We start from the raw sequence: 19,630 nt of genomic DNA, 5'->3' as shown, positions 1-19,630 counted from the left end.
TCCCAGCCTCCTGAGTAGCTAGGATTACAGGTTTGAGCTACCTGTGCTCAACAGTAGTCAGAATTTTAAGAATTTTCCCCTAGATTTCCATCCTCCAGTTGTTAGTGCAAACACTAATCTAGGTACTACTGTGCAAGGACTTACAGAATTGAAGTGATTAATTAGCTCATCTTAAAATAAGAATGTTGTTGGGGATTATACAAAGGAGCCGTGAACTCCTCAGATGAAAGCAGGGAAAGTCAGAGAAGATAAGGAGGAAAAGGAATGAGGCAGAAGGGGAGGTCGAAGAGTTTTCAAGCATAAGAAGTTTTATCTCACTGTAACTGCTCTGAGATCATAAGAGTGTGGTATGAAGACTGGAGATAAGCCTGGGGAAGCTGAGGCTGACAAGATACCTAGCTAAAAGCCAGCAAGAAAAGGGGACCTCAGCCCTAAAACTACAAGGAACTAACTTCCTCCAACCCCTGTATGAAGCTTAGAAGCAGAAACTCCCTGCCAGAACCTCCTGATAAAAACCCAGCCAGCTGACACCTGGACTATTGACTTGTTAGTTCTGGAAAAGAGACACTAATCCAACCATCCTGGATTTTCCGCTGCAGAAATATAAGATAATAAATTTGCATTTTTCCAAATCAAAACAACTCTAAGATATCATCTTACCCCAGTTAGATTGGCCAACATCTTGAATTCTAACAACAAATATTGGTGGGGATGTGGGGGAAAGGGAACCCTACTGCACTGCTGTGGGGATGTAAACTAGTACAGACACTCTGGAAAGCAGTCTGGAGGCTCCTCAAAAAACTTCATATAGATCTTCCCTACGCCATACTACTCCTTGACATCTATTCCGAGTCTCATGAGCCAGGATACAATAAGGACACCTGCGCACTCATGTTCATTGCCATACTATGCATAATAGCCAAGATATGAAAATAGCCCACATGTCCTATAATAGATGAATGGATCCAAAAACACTGTGGTGTGGTTCCTATATACAATTGAATTATATACAGCCATTAGAAAGAATAAGATAACATCATTTGAAGGGAAATGGATGGAACTAGAACAAATCATATTAAGTGAGGTAAGCCAAGTTCAGAGAGACAAACGGCTCATGTTTTCCCTGATATGCAGAAGTTAGCTATAAAACCCACTGGGGTGTGACAAATTACACAGAACAGTGAAACCAAAAGAGGATAATCTTGGGAGAGAATCACAAAGATGCAATGACCAAGCACCTCTTCATGTGTGTATAATATAATATACACACTGAAATGAACTCCAAAGATATGGAAATCAACCAACTTTTTTCTTAATTTGTTTTTTCCTTTTTCTGATGACTCTGTATTTTTTTATCTTATATACAGTGTATTCATGTGTACATCTATGTGAGTGTAGGAGGAGGGCACAGAATCAGAGGGAAAAGGGTGAGAAAGTACAGCAGTAGAGCTCATTGGACACTGATGAAAGTGAACTATGCAACTTATGGGTAGAGATGGGAGGGAGGGAATGGGAGAGAATGAGGGAACAGATGACACTATGCAAAAGAAAACGTACTTATTACCTGATTATGTAAATATAACCTTGCTGTATATCACCTCTAAAGCAACAATAAAGTACATTAAAAATAAATACATTTGCATTTTCTTAAGCTGCTAAATTTGTGCTAAGTGATTGCAGCAGTAATAGAAGACGGCTATGAATACTAAATTATCATTTAATGATTGTGAAGAGTGCAAGCCTCCATACATGTGTTGTTTATCTATGATCTGATGTGGTCTTTTGTTAAGATGAACAGATTTTATTTTTTACCCTATGCAATGGAAATGTTTCAGCGTTCCTTAGTGTTTAGTTCCTCTTCCATAAAAATGCAATTAATATTTATGTGATAGGAACAAATGGTACCAGAAAGAACATTTACTTTGATCCTAGTGTTTGGTTCATGAGTATACAATATTAGAACCACGATAGATTGAGAGTTTATTGGGAGTAGCGACTATGTTATGTCTATCTCCAGCTCAATACATAAGAGTCATTTTGTAAATACTTGTAGGGAGTTGTATATGTTGGTTTGCATTTTCTTCCAAGACAGACCTGAACAAGTGCCTGTTGTATGCTTTCTTTTAGGTTATGCTTTCTAACCCAATGCTAGAAAATCCAGTAAATTTGGAAGCATCCCAAACTCTGGTTAAAAATGAATATTTGTACAGAAAAATAATTCATACACTTTCCCAGGAGCCAGGACAAGGTAAGAAGTGTTGTTCCTTGGCAATTACACATTACACAGTGTTCTTTTAGCATTTATACATTAAACATTAGTTCTTACATTATACATGAAGTATTATGTATTGTTGTTCTTGGCAATTATACATTAAGTATCATTCTGTAACATTTATACATTAAACATTTATACAAATAAGTGATTTAGCAAATAATTATTTTTTATAAGGAAATATTTAATTACATTCTGTTTGGGCTTTTTTTTTTTTCCAGTACTGGGTTTGAACTCAGGGGCTTGTTCTTGCTAGGTTCTACCACTTGATCCACTCTACCAGCTGTTTTTGCCATAGTTATCTTTCAGGCAGAGTCTTATGTTTGTGCCCAGACCAGCCTGGACTATGGTCCCTCTATGCTTTCATGTATCTACATTGACAGGCATGTACCACTGTGCTAGGTTATTTGTTAATTGAGATAGGATCTTTTTGCCCTAGCTGACCTCAAATCATAATCCTTTCATCTCTATCATATGAGTAGCTATGACTAAAATCTCTATCCATTTCAGCAATTAAATACTATTAAAATCTTCCCTACTGTAATTATCAAACCAATCAGTGTGTTCCTTTAATTAAAGATCATCAGAGATTATTTATTTGTTTGTTTATGCTAGTCCTGGGGCTTAAATTCAGGGCCTCAGCATTGTCCCTGAGCCACTTTTTGCTCAAGGTTAGCACTTTATCACTTGAGTCACAGCACCACTTCCATTATGTTTTTCTGAGTAGTTTATTGGAGATAAGAGTCTCACAGACTTTCCTGCCACAGCTGGCTTTGAACCATGATCTTAAGATCTCAGCCTCCTGAGTAGCTAGGATTACAGGAGTGAGCCTGGATCATCAGAAATCTTAAATTCAGTATTTTTATATGTTATCTTTTATGTTCTGGATGGATGGCACCATTGGAGACTCGACCACACATCATAATAAGACATGAAATTTCAACTCTTATGTCCATAGTGGATATTTCCTAGACTTCACACATGTTACTAATCTTGGGCCTATCCCCCTCTTAGTTAGCAAAATATCCAGCATTTTCTTCTGGAAAGTTCCTCCCCAGGTATGCTTTCTAATGATTCCTGTGGAAATGGCACTCAAAGCTCTCCAGTCTTCTGCTTTATTGTCTGATTTTTTTTGGATACCCTTGGCATTCAACTAATGACACCCTTGTGAATCTTTTTTTTCTTGTTATTATTACTAACTTATATTAATTGTACAAAGGGACTTCATTATGATATTCCTATAATGTGCTTTGGTCACATCTACTCCCTCTACTACTCTTTCTGATTTCCTTGATGAGCTCTTGTGGATACACAAACCCATCAATAGCTCTCAGCCTTGCTTACCATCTTGTCTAGGCTGGGAGCGGGTGCCTAGGGCACCATGAAGACACTGATTGTTCCATCACTTGATGTGGAAGGATGCCCAGATGTGGCAGAGACAGATGCTTTGCATCAGGAGTGAAAAAGTGGCAGAAAGCTTGTTTGTTCTTAATTGCATAGTAGTACTTCTACAGGGAATTGTATGAAAAAAAAAAAAGCACAACAGGAATAAATTAACCACTTGGAAGAGGCCTCTGCTAGGATACTCCAAGAATCTCTCTCACATCCATTTTAAATACTTATTAAAAGAATCTAGGAAATTCACAGGCAGAATTGTTGTCATATTTTTAGACAACTCAAATCTGAAACAGATAATTCATTGTATAAACAACAAGCACAAGGCAGCTAATGAGATCATCTCTGGAGACATTCATTATAGCTAGAAACATGTCCTCAGAGTCTGACAGGAGGTGCCTGACAGGACGTATTGAATGAAAACTAGTAGAATGACGGAAGGAGGAATAAAACATAAATTGAGATCTAGACTTTACCTCGCCATTTACTTAGAAATAGAATCAACATCTGGTCCCCACAGCCTCTTCCTTAGTGAGGACTTCAAGGAGGAGGTGATAAGCAAGGATCCTGCCCACTCTTCCAAGTTTAATAGGATGAACAGAGACAGTCCTCTAGGGTCAACAAATTTAAGACTTGCAATACATAGTGAAAGGCTAACTTGACAGCAGAACCTCCAATTAGTTTAGTACTTTTAAAAATCCTCCTAACAGTATACCAATTTTAAAAGAAATTTGTGTCTACAAATGAGCTAAGGGATGTCTCATAAAATGTAAGGGCCCCATATGTTTTTTTTTCTTTCTAGAAGGAATACTTTTTCTGGTTAGGTATAGATATATCCCCCCCCCAGATATATATACATATATGTATATGTATGTGTACATATACATATATATATGCTAAATATCAGGAAAAGAAGAAATTTAGTCCAGTAGCATGCCCCACTTAGGAAAAAACAGAGATTTAACACCATCATTGTAAACCAGCAATCCCAACACTGCTGTAAATATCCTGTTACTTGCCAAAATCACAAGGTTTGGAAAGCTTGAGTTTAACAGGGTGGTATAGCATATAGGTGCATTTGCTGAGGTTACACATCTTTCTTTTCCTATTTGTATTTTGGTGCACCTGATAGCCCAGAGACTTTTTAGCCAAGTCTCTAGGTTGCTAGCTTTAACTAAAAATGCTATCAGCTGGGTGCAGGTGGCTCACTCCTGTAATCTTAGCTACTTAGGAGGCTGAGATCTGAGGATCATGGTTCAAAGCCAGCCTGGGCAGGAAAGTCCATGAGACTCTTATCTCCAATAAAGCACTCAGAAAACCAGAAGTGGCTCAGTGGCTCAAGTGGTAGAGTGCTCAACTTGAGCTGAAGAGCTGAGGGACAGCGTTCAAGCCCAGAGTTCAAGCTCCATGACCAACAAAATTAATTAATTAATTAATTAATTAAGATGCTACCCAAAAAAACACATTCATAACTTTGAAGGACACAAAGTGGGAATCCTTTTTTTATTTTAAATGTATCTTTTTTACTGTAAAGATACTGTACAGGGGGATTACAGTTATATGATCTTGGTAATGAGTCCATTTCCTACTGAGCATTGTTACTTCCTCCTTTGTTTTTCCCCTACCATCCCTTTCCTCCCCACCTCCCCAACTCCTCCCTCTCCCCACAACGTTTGTAAAGTTTGTTTTCTTTTTTTATATTTTTTATTGTAAAAATAGGGTACAGAGGGGTTACAGTTACATGAATAAGGTAATGATTACATTTCCTATCAAGCATTGTTACCTCCTCCTTTGTTTTTCCCCTACCCTCCCTTCCTTCCCCACATCCCCAACTCCCCCTCCCAGTCCCAAGTTGTAAAGTTCATTTTCTTGTACATCTCATTGTTACAATGGGTCAAATTGTATCCTTGTTTCAGCATTTTGTTATTTCCCTTCCCCTCTCCGAATTAGAAAAATGTATATACAACATGCAGGACACCAGAATCAAATACAGTGAAAACAGAGGTTGTACCATGGAGGAACAACATACAAAGAAACAAAAAAAAAATCACATAGTACATTATAAGTACATTAAAAAGAACAAGAAGTTGCTGGTGCTGGTGGCTCATGCCTATAATCCTAGCTACTCAGGAGGCTGAGATCTGAGGATTGCAGTTCAAAGCCAGCCTGGGCAGGAAAGTCTGTGAGACTCTTATCTCCAATAAACCACTAGAAAACTGGAAGTGGTGCTGTGGCTCAAGCGGTAGAGCACTCACCTTGAGCTGAAGAGCACAGGGACAGTGCCTAAGCCCAGAGTTCAAGCCCAATGACCAACCAAAAATAAAGAAATAAATATATAAAATAAAATAAAATAAAAAGAACAGCAAGAAAGATAAAATCTCTTGTGTCCCTATCTTGGGGTTCATTTCTCATCAGATTATATGGTCATATGTACATAGCTTTTGAACTCTTCTGCTTGTCATAAACATATACTAGTTATTGCAAATAAGGGAACTGTTTGTCCTAAACATATACTAGTTATTGCAAATAAGGGAAACCATGGGACCTATGTTTCTTTTGAGTCTGGCTTACTTCACTTAATATAATTTTTTCCAAGCCTTTCCATTTCCTAACAAATGGGGCAATGTCATTCTTTCTGATGGAGGCATAGAATTCACATATATATATACATATATATATACATATATATGTATGTATATATACATATATATATATATATGTATATATATATATTCATCTACTGAGGGGCATCTGGGTTGGTTCCATATCTTAGCTATGGTAAATAATGCTGAGATAAACATAGTTGTGCTGGTAGCTTTAGTATGGCATTGTTTGTGATCATTTGGGTAAATGCCTAAAAGTAGGATTACTGGATCATAGGGGAGCTCTATGTGTAGTCTATGTGTAGTACTGCTTTCCAAAGTGATTGAATAAGTTTACATTCCCACCAACAATGAAATCCATTTTTATTGGAGTCAAACAGACCTTCTTTTATCCCTAAGCTTATCCCTAAGCTCAGCACAGTTATCTGTTTCTTCTGGCATTTACCTACCATTGTATTTCTAAGCGTACTCTGTGCTAGTGGCATCTGAGACTTTTCAGTTTAGATATTATTCACAGATTTCATTGTATGAGATACAAAGACTTATCTCTTATGCTTCCATTTGCACCCACATTGTCTCTCCTTCCACCTAACAAAGTTTGGTTACATTAATATGACTGTAAATATTCATCTCAGGGTGACATTGTCCAAAAAGAATTATACTCACAGCAGGGTTCTGGTGGCTCACACCTGTAATCCTAGCTACTCAGGAGAGTGAGATCTGAGGATCACGATTTGAAGATATCCCTGACAGAAAAGTCCCTGCAACTCTTATCTCCTATTAGTCACTCAAAAGTGGAAATAGAGTCATGGCTCCAAATGATAGAGCACTAGCCTTGAGCACAAAAGCTCAGGAACAGAGCCCAGTCCCCTCCTCCCACCCCAGTTCAAGTCTGATGACTGAAAAAAAGAAACAGAAAAAGAAAAAGGATGATATTCATTATGTGACTTATGAAATGGTAATCCCTCTATACAACACCTTCATAATAACAAAAATTATATTTAAAATAACAAATTATATATTTAAGATCTTCCTTCTGATCATATAAAATAATATTTATCAAAATGAATTCCAGGAAATGTAAAAAAAAATATTCATCTCAAGTCATGAATGATTATCTTGATTTTTTTCTTGTACAGATGTCTTGTTCTCTTATTTTTATAAAGAGACTGTCTATTCTCTCCTTAAACTTTTTTGACCAAGCTGTGAAACAGCTGCCAAGTATTTGATCAGTATTTGTTTCCTTTCCCCCCCTTGAACGCTACTCTTCTTTGGCACTCTGGCCATGCTTCAGTTCTGGCTGGCATTTTTTTTCCCCTGGGATATCCCTCTGTCTGCCCTCTGGAGCCCTGCTTCTGCCCCCATTTTCCTCTCATTAGCTTATGCCTTCATGTTGTTGGAGCACATCTTGAAGGAGCTTCCTCGCACAGGAGGCTTGGCATACAGTACTTCCAAATATAATGAGTCTACTCTTTTGCTCACGGCTTAGCCAAATTTTAGCTAGGAAATGGTTTTCCCTCAGAAATGTAAAAAATATTACCTTCTAGTATCGAGTTCTGCTTTTGAAAAGTATGATGTTATCTAGGTGTCTTGTCTTTACATGTCACTTATTCTCTCCCTTTTCTATTTCAAAAAATACTATTTTTATTGCTGGTGAGGTAATTTATTTTAGTGCCTGTCTTGGGGCTTGAACTCAAGGCCTCATGCTCTCACTTGGCTTTTTTCCCTTCAAAAAAAAGCTGATGCTCTACCACTTAAGCCATAGTTACACTTCTGGCTTTTTACTGGTTAATTAGACAAAGGAGTCTCTTGGGCTTTTCTGGCAAGGCTGGCTTCAAACCATGATCCTCAGATCTCAGCCTTCTGAGTAGCTAGGATTACAGGAATGAGCAACAGTGCCTGTGCTAACATTTCTTGATAATGTGACATGGTGTGTTTTTGTTCTTGTTTTATCCCCGCATTCATCATGTTAAGCATTTGATAAGCTATTGAAATGTCAAAGCTTTTCCTTCAGCTCCAGGAAATTCTCCTATATAGTTTCTTTTATGAGTTTTTCCCGTCTACTTTCCTGTTGTCTTCTTGACCACTATGATTTGAATGTTGGGTCTATACCTCTGGTCCTCTAATTTTAACTCCAAATATTTTTTGTTATCTATCTCTTTGTTGTTGTAGTAATTCTGGGAGGATTTTTTAGATAAGAAAAAAATCTTTTTACATTTTTTTCTCATTTTTGGGGTGTTTGGCTTTCATGACACTATTTTTGTCTAGTGACCTTTGACTCACAGGATAACTATATTATAAAATGAACTATGAAAAATGATTGAAAGTTCTGAGGAAAGCTAGGTTTCTTGATGGTTTTGTTTCATTCTTGAGTTGGTTGGTTTATTTTTTGCTGATCCTGGGCTTGAACTCAGGGCCTGTTCTCTGTCCCTGAGCCTCTTTGTGCTCAAGGCTAGTGCTCTACCACTTGAGGTACAGTGCCACTTCCAGTTTTTTCTGAGAAGTTTATTGGATATAAGAGTCTCATGGACTTTTCTGTCTGGGCTGGCTTTGAACCGTGATCCTCAGATCTCAGCCTCTGAGTAGCTAGGATTGCAGTCTTGAGCCACCGGTGTCTGGCTCATTCTTGAATTTTTAAGTAAGAATCTAGCCAATTTTCTTGGCTTGGATTTTTTTTATCCTGTGAGAAATTTCAACCTTATGGAAAAGATGGTGGGGAAGGAGAAAGAGAAAGATTGATTTTCTGAAAGGTACACAAGGGATAAGGGTCAGAAATATTTCTGATCAGTGTGACTTATTTCGTTTATTCACTATGTTCTGTCCCTTACTATACTCTTGTCCTGTGTCCAATACCTTCTAGTCCTAGATCTCTCAGGCTGTTTCTCTAGAGGTAATGCATGCTCCATCTTGCCTGGCACAAAGACCATCTGATTGCAAAGGTGAGGGTGTAAGTTGGGGTCTATGATCTGCCTCTCATGGCTCCTTCCGTTGCTGAGTTGTTTTATTGGCTTCCCACATCATGCAGTTAGGTTTCAAATTTCTAGGGCTTCCTATGACAGTTACTACTTGACATCTGCTTTCTACCTTGAAATTTTTTCTTGTCATCTTTCTTTTGCTCTCTTTGCAATTTTATTCCTTATTTTTATTTCTTTATTAGCATTTTATTGAGGCTTTGGAAAGAGTGCATTTAAAACCATATAGCCAATCTTCATGAAAACCAGGAGCACTTTATATTTTCTTTTTACAGTGGAAGATAAAAGCCAAGAATTATCTACAAAGTCCTATACATTGAGGTAAGTTTTCTTTTATTTACTGTCTATAAATTTATTTACTAAAAGGAATATTGATTTAAATTTTTCTATAATAATAACTTCTTTAATTTATCAAAGGAAATGGATATTTGTATCTCTTACAGTGCCTTTTTACAATGTTTTTAGGAAGAATGTGGGAAATTATTAAATATCTTCTATTGAATTGAAATTAAATATATCTATATAGACTATATAGCCTATTCCTCTCTTTCTCTCCTCTCTCTCTTTCTCTCCCCATCTCGCTCTCTGTCTCTGTCTCTGTCTGTCTGTCTGTCTCTCTCTCTGTATGTGTGTGTGTTTATTGGTAGAGGGGCTTACACTTGAGGCCTGGGCACTATCCCTTGGTTTTTTTACTCAAGACTAGTGTTCTACCCCTTGAACTGCTGATCTAATTCCAGCTTTTATCTGAGCTAGTTTTGAACCATGATCCTCAGAAGCTAGATCTTGAGTAGTTAGGATTACAACTGTGAGCCACTGGTGCCTGGCCTGTTTTGAGTATTGAAAAAAAATGTACTATCATTAGAATGAGCACAACTTGTTTTATATAGCAAACATCTAAACAATGTAGGAGGAGGAGATGAGATCCCACAGGAAAACTGTAAACATCTGGATAGAAGCCATCACCCAACACTGTGGCCTTGGTCTTGAATTCCTTGACCAAGGTATAAGTCTGGAGTCTCAGGTATGGTTTTGCAGCATTTATCTCCTTCAACTTTCCCATCGGCATCATTTTGATAGCCAGTCACATGTAGAAAACCAAACTAGGGTCAAAAATACAGCTTGATTTAGTTCAGGTTACCTTGATTGATCTTGTATGAAAGAGGAGCAGAACTAGACAACCTTAGGGGCTCCTGTGGGTAAAACAGCACTGGAAATGAAGTGAAGGGCCCGTGTGGGTAGGATCCAGTAGAGGCATTGTCACTTAAATGTGTTGTTAATGTAGCACAAAGCACTTCACGGGCAGAAAACAGGCCTGTGATAGATGCCCAGGACACAAACACCATTTTATCACCTGTAAAACATGAATGTTCCAGAAATATCAGAAGTTGGTCCTATGTGTGGTACAATTATTTGCATCCCATAAGGTGACAGTGCCAGCATTCGCTGAGAAGGCAGTGGGAACGGACTGGAAGAGGGTCTATAGTCCCAGCTTCAGCGGGTCCTCTGAACCAAACCAAGAAGAAATGACACCGAAATGAGGTGTGGTGGACGGTGTTCACCTTGTGCTGCTAACCTGACTTCCCTAGTGAAGCCTTCCAAGAAACTCAGGCAGAGAAATATTGTCTAGACAATAACAATCTATTTCTAAGGGTACCTATGGCTACAATTTGCTGTGTATCTGTGAATTTCAATGATACATTTGTCCTGAAATACAGCTCAGGTACATCTAGGTTTTTGGTTTGCACTCACAGCGGATTCTTGGGAAATAATTCAAAGCAAGATAATGCTCTGGAGTTTGTGGCAGTCTATTGCCACCAGCTTAGAACTTTGCATTAACGTCAGGAGCTGGAAGGACTAAACTGGCGATAGAACTGTATTCCAGGCAGAGCCAGACAGTTAAAATCCTGTTTCCAATAGGACACAAAACACAGATGGAGTCCTTTCAGTGGGGTAGAATAGAACCAGGAGACTCAATTGATGCTCAGTCATTGAAGATGCTAGGAACGTGTACTAATCGGCTGGTATGTCTGCCATGGTCTACAGGACACCAGTTACAGTGATGAGCGGGTTTTTATTTCTTGGGAAACAGTATTTATGTATTTAAGGCTCCATAAATAAACATCCACTTGTAACATATGATCTGAGCTGAACATTGTGACTCAATGTTGGAGACTTAACTGGGTAATAGCTGTTCCCAACCTCATGAGATTTACACTCTTCTGAAAGGAAGACAGTATAGGGAACAGGACTGACTGTTGGTCCCTGAGCACTAATAGAGGGAGCATCTTCCAACAGAGGGTACAGCTGAAATGTCACAGAAGAAATTTGAGGAATGCTAAGGTCAGATCACAATGAAAGCAGAAACTTCTTCCCCTGTGGTTCTAATGTTGCCTTAGAGGCTTCCTTTAAAAGCCTTAACTTTTTCACCAAGTTCTCTATCTATGAACTTCTTTCCCCTCCCTCCCTCCCTTCTTCCCCCACTTTCTTCCTTCCTTCCTTCCTTCCTCCTTCTTCCAGACAATGCAATGCTGAGGTTTGAACTCAGAATCTTGTGCTTTCTAGACAGATGCTCTACCGTTTGAGAAACATGCACCCAGCCCTTTTTGCTTTAGTTATTTTTCAGAGAGGGTCTCAACATTTTTTGCCGGGGGCAAAAAAAAAACCTGTGTTTTAGAATGACAGACACACACACCAGGCTTATTTGTTAAGTTCATGTTGATGCATTTTGCTAACTTGTATGCTCAGGCTGGCTTGGAGCCATAATCCTCCCAGTCTCCACCTCCTGTGTAGCTGGGATTACAGAAATGAAGCACTGTATCAAGTCTTAGAATCCCTTTTTTAAAATGTCTTATTAAGCCATATCTGTTTATTGCTTCTATGTTATTTTTGAATAGGATATCGTAAGCGCTATGCAAAGTTAAGATCAGAGATACTGAGGGAATATAGAGGCAGAAATGGCTTCCTAAGGCTTGGAAGGGAGTTGGGAGGGGAGTGGAGAGTAGAGTCGGTGGGCAGAGACTTCTAGGAGAGGGAAACACACATGTGAAAGTGTGGAGAGACCCGAAGATGTGTTTTCCACATCCTGTTCAGACAGATATCCCCGCTTATTGGCCAGGCTTATGTTTCAAGACCACTAACCAAAGCCTCAGCTAGCCTCCAACCCCACATGTGTCTATGCATTCCTATACATCTGGATGATAAAGTTTCACTTACAAATTCAGCATGGTAGCACATTCATACCAATAAATTATTACTCAGGACAAAATACTATATAGTAAGTTATGTGAATATTGTTTCTCTCCTCTCTCTCATTCCCTCATTCTCTATCTCAAGCTTTTTTTTTGTCCTTTTGTATTGAATTCATTTTTTTATTGTGAAAATACCGTACAGAGAGGTTACAATTACATGAGCAAAGTAATGAGTACATTTCTTATCAAGCATTGTAGCCTCCTCCTTTGTTTCCCCTTCCCATCCCTTCCCATCTTCCCTGAATTTATTTTAAAGGTATGATATCAACCTATCATTAAATATCTACAATATGAGAGGAAAAAAGTCAATAATTAAGATCCAAATAATGTGCTTAAGAGGCAGAGAAGATGAGGGTTCCAAGGTGGGAAGCTTCTGGCCTGTGCCAAGACTTTGTCCTCATGCTCCCGAGAGTCTTTGTTGCTTTGGCACAAGAAAAAAAAAGCTCTTTCACTCTTTTATTTTACCTTTAAAAATCTTTTTTTTTTGAGACAGGATCATACTCTCTAGCCAGGTTATTCTCTCTCTTTTTTTAAATTGTAATTTTGCTTTCATTTTAATGAGTTCTGGGTCTTTAAAGTAGTACTTTCACATGAATAAACCCTAAGAGAGAAAAACCAGAGCCAATGACAGCATAGACTTGCTCCTTTGTGACCTCTAGCCTCCAGTTTTTCTTTATTAAAGTTTAAATGTACCATTAGACATGTAAAATGAGTACATTTGTGTATCTTCATTGAACACAATAACAAAATGCATTCTTCTCTGCAACTTTGTTTTATCCTAGAGGTATTTAATTGCACATATTAACAAACCTTATTATAAAGATAGTTGCATAATATTTTCTCTAAATAATACAACTAAATATTTTATCATCCATCCATTAATGGACATTTTTAAGTTGTTTTTGTGCCTGATTGAGATAGAATATGGAACAGTAGATACAGGTTGAGTACTAATGGCTCACATCTGTAATCTTAACTACTCAAGAGGCTGAGATATGAGGATCATATTCAAAGTCAGCCTAGGCAAGAAAGTCTGCAAGATTTTATCTCCAGTAAACTACTCAGAAAAGGCCAGAAGTGGCACGGTGGCTCAAGTGTAGAGTGCTAGCCTTGAGCACAAAAAGATTCAGGGATCGTGCCCAGGCTCTGAGTTCAAGTCCCAGGACTGGCCAAAAAAAAAAAAAAAATGCAAAGGAATGCATTCACGAAGAACAAAAAACAATGACACTTGAGATAGCAAGGTACTGTAATGAGGAGCTACAAGAAACTTTGCTCTGGTTCAATTTTTTTTTTTTTTTTGGTGGTGGGCATCAGGGTAGTCATGGTGTTTGAACTCGGTGTGAGGGCCTGGGCACTGTCCTTGAGCTCTTTGGGCTCAAAGCTAGAGCTCTACCACTTTGAGCCACAGCCCCACTTCTGGTTTTCTGGTGATTAATTGGAGATAAGAGTCTCACAGACTTTCCTCCTGTGGCTGGCTTTGAATTAGATCTCAGCCTCCTGAGTAGCTAGGAGTACAAGCATGAGCCACCAGCGCCCTGCTGGATTCAGTCTTTTAAAGTCAAGTTTCCATTCCTTGAATGGACACCATGCTGTGGCAACCCCAGAGCCCATCAGTCTGTCACTTAGAGCTGTGAGGGGACCAATCTTAGATTGCATGCCACCTGACAGTGATATGACACCAGCCACCAGTGTCCACTAGGACCAGCTTCATAGTGTTCCTGGACTCAAATTTGATGAGAAAGAATTTGACCAGCAGAGAAGAGAAAAGGCTGTCTAAAGAAACATACCTGCACAGAAATGGAAGTATAATATTATGGTATAATACTATAATATAATAATTGAAATAAGCCAAGAATTCCATGTGATGGAGGTTCTGCAAAGAGGGATGAGACTGCTGAAGGAAAGGCTGGAAATGGAGAAATAATGAAGAGCCTCAGGTTCCATTTGCAGGTGTCCACGTAATCCTATAGAATTAGGTAGCCAATGGGCTTTCTAGCAGAGGTATAGCAAGCTGGAACTGGGTGAGAACGCGATCAGGAGGCTGACTAGAGTTAGCAGGAGGCTGACTAGAGTTAGCAGGAGAGAAACGCTGAAGCTAACAGCTGACAGCTAAGTTAAGCCTGGCTCTGCTCATGTGAGATTCCCTGGAATGCTCAGACAGCTGTGTGAGAAGGTTCCATCTCCTCCAGAGATGAGGAAACTAGTGTGGAGATGTTGGGTAACTTGTTCAGAGTCACACAGCCAGGAAATAAGAAGGCTAGAGAGTTCTTTTTTTCTCTTTTCTTTTTTAGTTTAGTTTTAAAATACAGGCCAGCTGAGTCTAGATCCTGCCATTGCCACTGAGATACCAAGGCCTAAGCCATGATGTCAAGAGGGGTCCTAACAGAATTGTAGATGCGTTTAACTGCTCCCCTCCCCCGATGCATACACATGCTCACACCAGGCTCCTTTGGCTGCCACGTTGCTTCCATAAAATAGCATGACTGTTCTTTTCTTTTTCCTTTCACGAACCCTTCTTTTTCTCACTGGCTCCCTTTAACTGGGAGGCGGTGTCCTCACTTTCTTTTCTAAACACTCTTTTCAAGGTGGTTTTCCCCTGAGGCCTCCTCTATCAGCCTTCATGTCGATTTGACCCAAATCTCTCCTTCCCATTCCCCATTTCTCAATCACACCCCTGAAGGTCATTTTGACTTGTCACGTAAGGCCCCGTGCCTAAAATTAAACTCATATTTTACTTCAGACCCTCCTGATGCTTTCTATTACCAGTGAACCTAGTCTTCGGAATTGAGAAGATGGTTTGGCCTGAACTGCCTTTGCCTTCACACCCTGTCAGGTGTAGATTCTTCAGCATTGTCTTAGATTCATTTCCTCCCCTGTCCCATCCATTCTTCCCCGCCCCTTCCACTCACTCCAGTTCCTCTATATTGAACTCCCCACTCTGGTCAACTACCTCACCCTCTTCATCCCTTCCCCAGCACACACAAACACTCGTGCACACATGTTCACACCTGACTCCTTCCCACCTATGGTGTGTTGATGCTGGGTCCCCTACCTAGGTTGGGCTTGAACTCAGGGCCTGAACACTGACTCTGAGCTCCTTTTGCTCAAGGCTAGTACTCTGCCACTTGAACCACAGCTCCACTTCCAGCTCTTTCTGAGTAGTTTATTAGAGAGAAGAGACTCACAGACTTTCCTCCACAGGCTGGCTTCGAACCTTGATCCTCAGATCTCAGCCTCCTGAGTAGCTCGGATTACAGGCTTGAGCCACCAGTGCCTGGTTCCTCCTTTTATTTTCAGACTTTTACCTTAGTGACTGTTTCCTTGCTGGCTTCCAGATAGAGGTTAGAAAATATTTCCCTTCTCCAATGTTTTTTTGTTTATTGTCACTATGGAAGAAGTGTCTGCTAATGTGTTATATTCTCAAAATATTAAACCATGTAACACTTTATTGTTTTAATATAAACACTCTTCTATCCATAAGTCTAGGTATATATTTTCCCAACAGGGTAAGTTCTAATATTCACTTATAAATTATGTCTTATATGTTTTCCTATTCAGAACATCAGTGATAACATTCAATAAATCCTTGTTAATGGTTGATGCTACAAACACTTGGATTTTATACTAGATATGTCCCTATAGGCTTAATTGTTCAACAGAATATTATTTATAATATTAGTATTCTGAACACTATTCTTTTAAAAGTCTGCTTCCTTGATAGAATCAAAAATACAAATACTCTGCTGTGTATATTCAAGCTAACTAAAGTTATTATACCTTGTATGGTAATATTTTTAATTATTCTGGAAGAAAGAAAAGAAAGCCCCTGAAGGCTAACAGTTTGAAATTGAACAGGACACCCCTGGGAAAGGAGAAGGGTCATGGGTCATAGTCAAACAGACAAAAAACAATGAGGACGATTGTGCCTGAAGATGGTGTTGGTTGTTTTTTTTTTTTTTTTTCTGGAGACAGTGTGTTGACAGTTTCCTTCCTCTAGGGTTATTGTTGTATGCCAAATGACCTGTGACAGCAAATTGATCACAAGCTTTTTCATGCAGGAGATATAATGTAGCCTTTCATACTGTTACCTGAATTGCCAAATGCAGAAACTTCTCAATGGCAAATTAATGTTAGTTTAGTATGTCATTTAGTAGTGTGAAACACCACAGGCAGTTCTGGAAGCAATAATAGTATGATTCATTGATCTTCATGAAGTTTCAGGTCTCTCCTTAAGTGTGATTGAAAAAAGCAATAACAGATTTGAAAAATGTTAGTCTTAAAATTAAGTGTTTAATTGTTATTTAAATAAATGAGTGTATTGACACACTTGGGTTTTGCTAAATTTGTTTCAAAATTAAGTCAAATGTTTACCCTAAGGTACCTTTGGTTATAAAAATTAATGCTAATATACTTACTCTAACTGAGAAATGATCTGTTCTTCCAAAGAGAAAAAAACCTAAATTGGAGAAAACATGTAAGGCCCATTATATTTGATGTGTAAGCATCTGTTTAAACCAGTTAACTGGTGATTTCATGTGTCTAAAAAAATATCTCTTAAGTAATCTTTTGTTTATTGAATGTTGAAAATCTCTGTGTTAAAAAAATGTGGTAAAAAATACTTTCCAGTGAATTTAAGAGACTAGAATTTCTCTTTTTTATTTTTAAGTGTTTATTCAGTTGTTTATTTTGTGTGCATGCTAGTACTTAGACTTGAACTCAGGGCCTGAACTCGGGAGCTTTTTTTTTAATTATTAAGGCTAGCACCCTATTACCTGAGCCACAGCTCTACTTACAGCTTTATGCTGGTTGATTGGAGATAAGAGTCTCCTGGATTTTCTGCGCATGCTGGCTTTGAACAATTATCCTCTGATCTCAGCCTGCTAAGTAACTAAGATTACAAGATTGAGTCACTGTCTCATTTTTTAATGCTTTATAATAAATTTTGTTTTATTAGTTATTACATAGGAATAGCAGTAAAGAGAAGGAAATGTGGGAGTAGGGATATTAGAAAAGAGTTATTTTTCATTCTCATACTTTTATTCTCTCCTAATAAGAAAGAAAAAGTGTAATACTATAAAATTGACAGGAAATGCAAGGAAATCATTCATTATAGAATGAGGAAATTTATACACATAATGCTTAGCTTAACATTCTTTTCAGATGTTGGTCATTAGAGATAGACATCCTAAATGTATATTTCTTTTCAATATTCACATAGAAGAGTATTTAACTTTATTATTGAAAAAATTGATTGGGCAGGTTTTCTTTCTTTGATTTGTATTCATCAGTGGTGAATTTTATGTTGGATTCACTTATTAGAAGAGTATTAAAGCCTACAAGCATGATGGCTCACGCTTGCAATCCTAGCTACCCAGGGGGCTGAGATTGAAGGATCACAGATGGAAGTCAGACTGGGCAGAAAAGTCTTCCAGACTCCACCTCCAATTAATCAGCAAAAATACCAGACAGGTGCCATGCCTTGAACAGTAGAGCACCAGCCATGAGCAAAAATGCTGAATTAACTTATTAATAAAATAAATAACAATAAAAATAAAAAATAAAAAAATGTCGAATGAGAGCATGGCACCTTGAGCTCAAGCCATAGTACCTGCAAAAAAAAAAAAAAGCGTGTGTTGGAATTTGTGGTCAGTGTAATGTTTCATGACAAGATATTATCTGAATAGACCATTCTAAAATGATTTTTAAAAGCAACAAAGTACCTATTGTCTGATTTTTGTTTATATTTTCAGAAACAAGGCACCGGTCACATTTAGTGAATACTACAAGGCATGGTCTGAAATCGCCACATCGAAAACCACAGAGCAATACAGAAATTCATGTAAGCTGACCTAGCCATAATCTATGTGCTTTTAGTGTACATTAATCTGTGCAATATCCTCAGCTTCTGTTGCTTTCGAAGACTATAGACACATATCTGTTATTTAAGAGGGGTAAACATCTCTGTTGACTCTATGTACTAGTCATTCAACAACTAGTAATTTAGTTCCTCTTTAGGGGACTAGACTGAAATCTGATTAAAAGCCAGAAAGGGGATAGGCAATGGGAAAAATAAAAGGTGAGTTTCTGCTATTCCTAAGGTTTACTTAACTCCCTTTACTCTGTAAAGGAGACTTTGTGGCTGAAGGAAACTTCAGTTCTAAACAAAGTTGCCTTCTGAGCCAGAAAATGTATTAAGTAGAGAATAAGAGCCTAGGGCTGTTCAGTCATATAGCTCTAAAGGGAAATCAGTCATTACCATTGTGTGGTAAACACTCAGAAACTATGAAGACAGAATGGCAGAGTGGACAGCTTGCTGGTTGCACTGACGTGGATCTGTAGAATACAGTTTCATTATGCGGATCAAAGGAGGCTATGCTGAAGTGTGCTTTTGCCTGAGCCAGCCTGTGAACATGGTGCGTCTGGAAGTGAGCCGTTACTTTGTGGTTCCCATGTTCAGTGATGACTGCACAGTCCTTTCACTTTGATTGTCTATGTTCTTCTTGACTTACATGATACTCTACAGCCATGATTTTTCTTCTCTCCTAAACACTCTTTTGCCTCTGAACGAGAACTTCTTCCTTCAATCCTTTCTACCCACTGCCATGTGACTGCTAAGGGCACTTTTGTAGCCAGATGACTCTTCAGAACTCTACACGCACATATTACAACTGCACATTGGAAATCTTACCTATATATATTAGAGGCATGTCATATTGAAGGTGTCCCCAAATGAATAGGTCACTATCTTGGCATTGTCTTTATGAGGCCAACCCTTCAGAAGTTTTCTATCCCTTTAAATCTCTCTCTCTCTCTTTCTCTCTCTCTCTCTCTTCCCCCTTCTCTCTCTCCCTCCCTCCCTCTCTCCCTCTCTCTCTCTCTCTCTCTCTCTCTCTCTCTCTCTCTCTCTCTCCCTCCCTCCCTCCCTCCCTCCCATTCCCTCTCCTACTCCCTCTCTCTCATCAGTTGTGGGCCTTGAACTCTGGGCCTGGGCACTGTCCCTGAGCTCTTCAGCTCAAGGTGAATGCTCTACCACTTGAGCCACAGTGCCACTTCCAGTTTTCTGTTGGTTACTTGGAGATAAGAGTCTCACAGACTTTCCTTGCTTGAGCTGGCTTCAAACCATGATCCTCAGATCTCAGC

General features: G+C 38.7%; 1 protein-coding gene across 5 annotated transcripts in view; it reads left to right on the top strand.

The window, feature by feature from the left end:
- The window catches only part of Ube2u (ubiquitin conjugating enzyme E2 U), a 60,225-nt gene that overhangs the window by 9,911 nt on the left and 30,684 nt on the right, over positions 1-19,630 (top strand). For all 5 annotated transcript variants that reach the window (XM_042682389.1, XM_042682387.1, XM_042682386.1 and 2 more), the window contains 3 exons: positions 2,128-2,248; positions 9,518-9,563; positions 18,241-18,329. In XM_042682389.1, the coding sequence (XP_042538323.1) occupies positions 2,128-2,248; positions 9,518-9,563; positions 18,241-18,329 (256 nt within the window). The remainder of the gene's footprint in view (positions 1-2,127; positions 2,249-9,517; positions 9,564-18,240; positions 18,330-19,630) is intronic.

Source organism: Dipodomys spectabilis, unplaced genomic scaffold, assembly GCF_019054845.1.
Source record: "Dipodomys spectabilis isolate Male_0828 unplaced genomic scaffold, ASM1905484v1 ptg000002l, whole genome shotgun sequence".
In the NCBI taxonomy this organism is placed as follows: Eukaryota; Metazoa; Chordata; class Mammalia; order Rodentia; family Heteromyidae; genus Dipodomys; species Dipodomys spectabilis.
The sequence above is the reverse complement of the archived record's forward strand: the minus strand, read 5'-3'. Positions and strand labels throughout refer to the sequence as shown.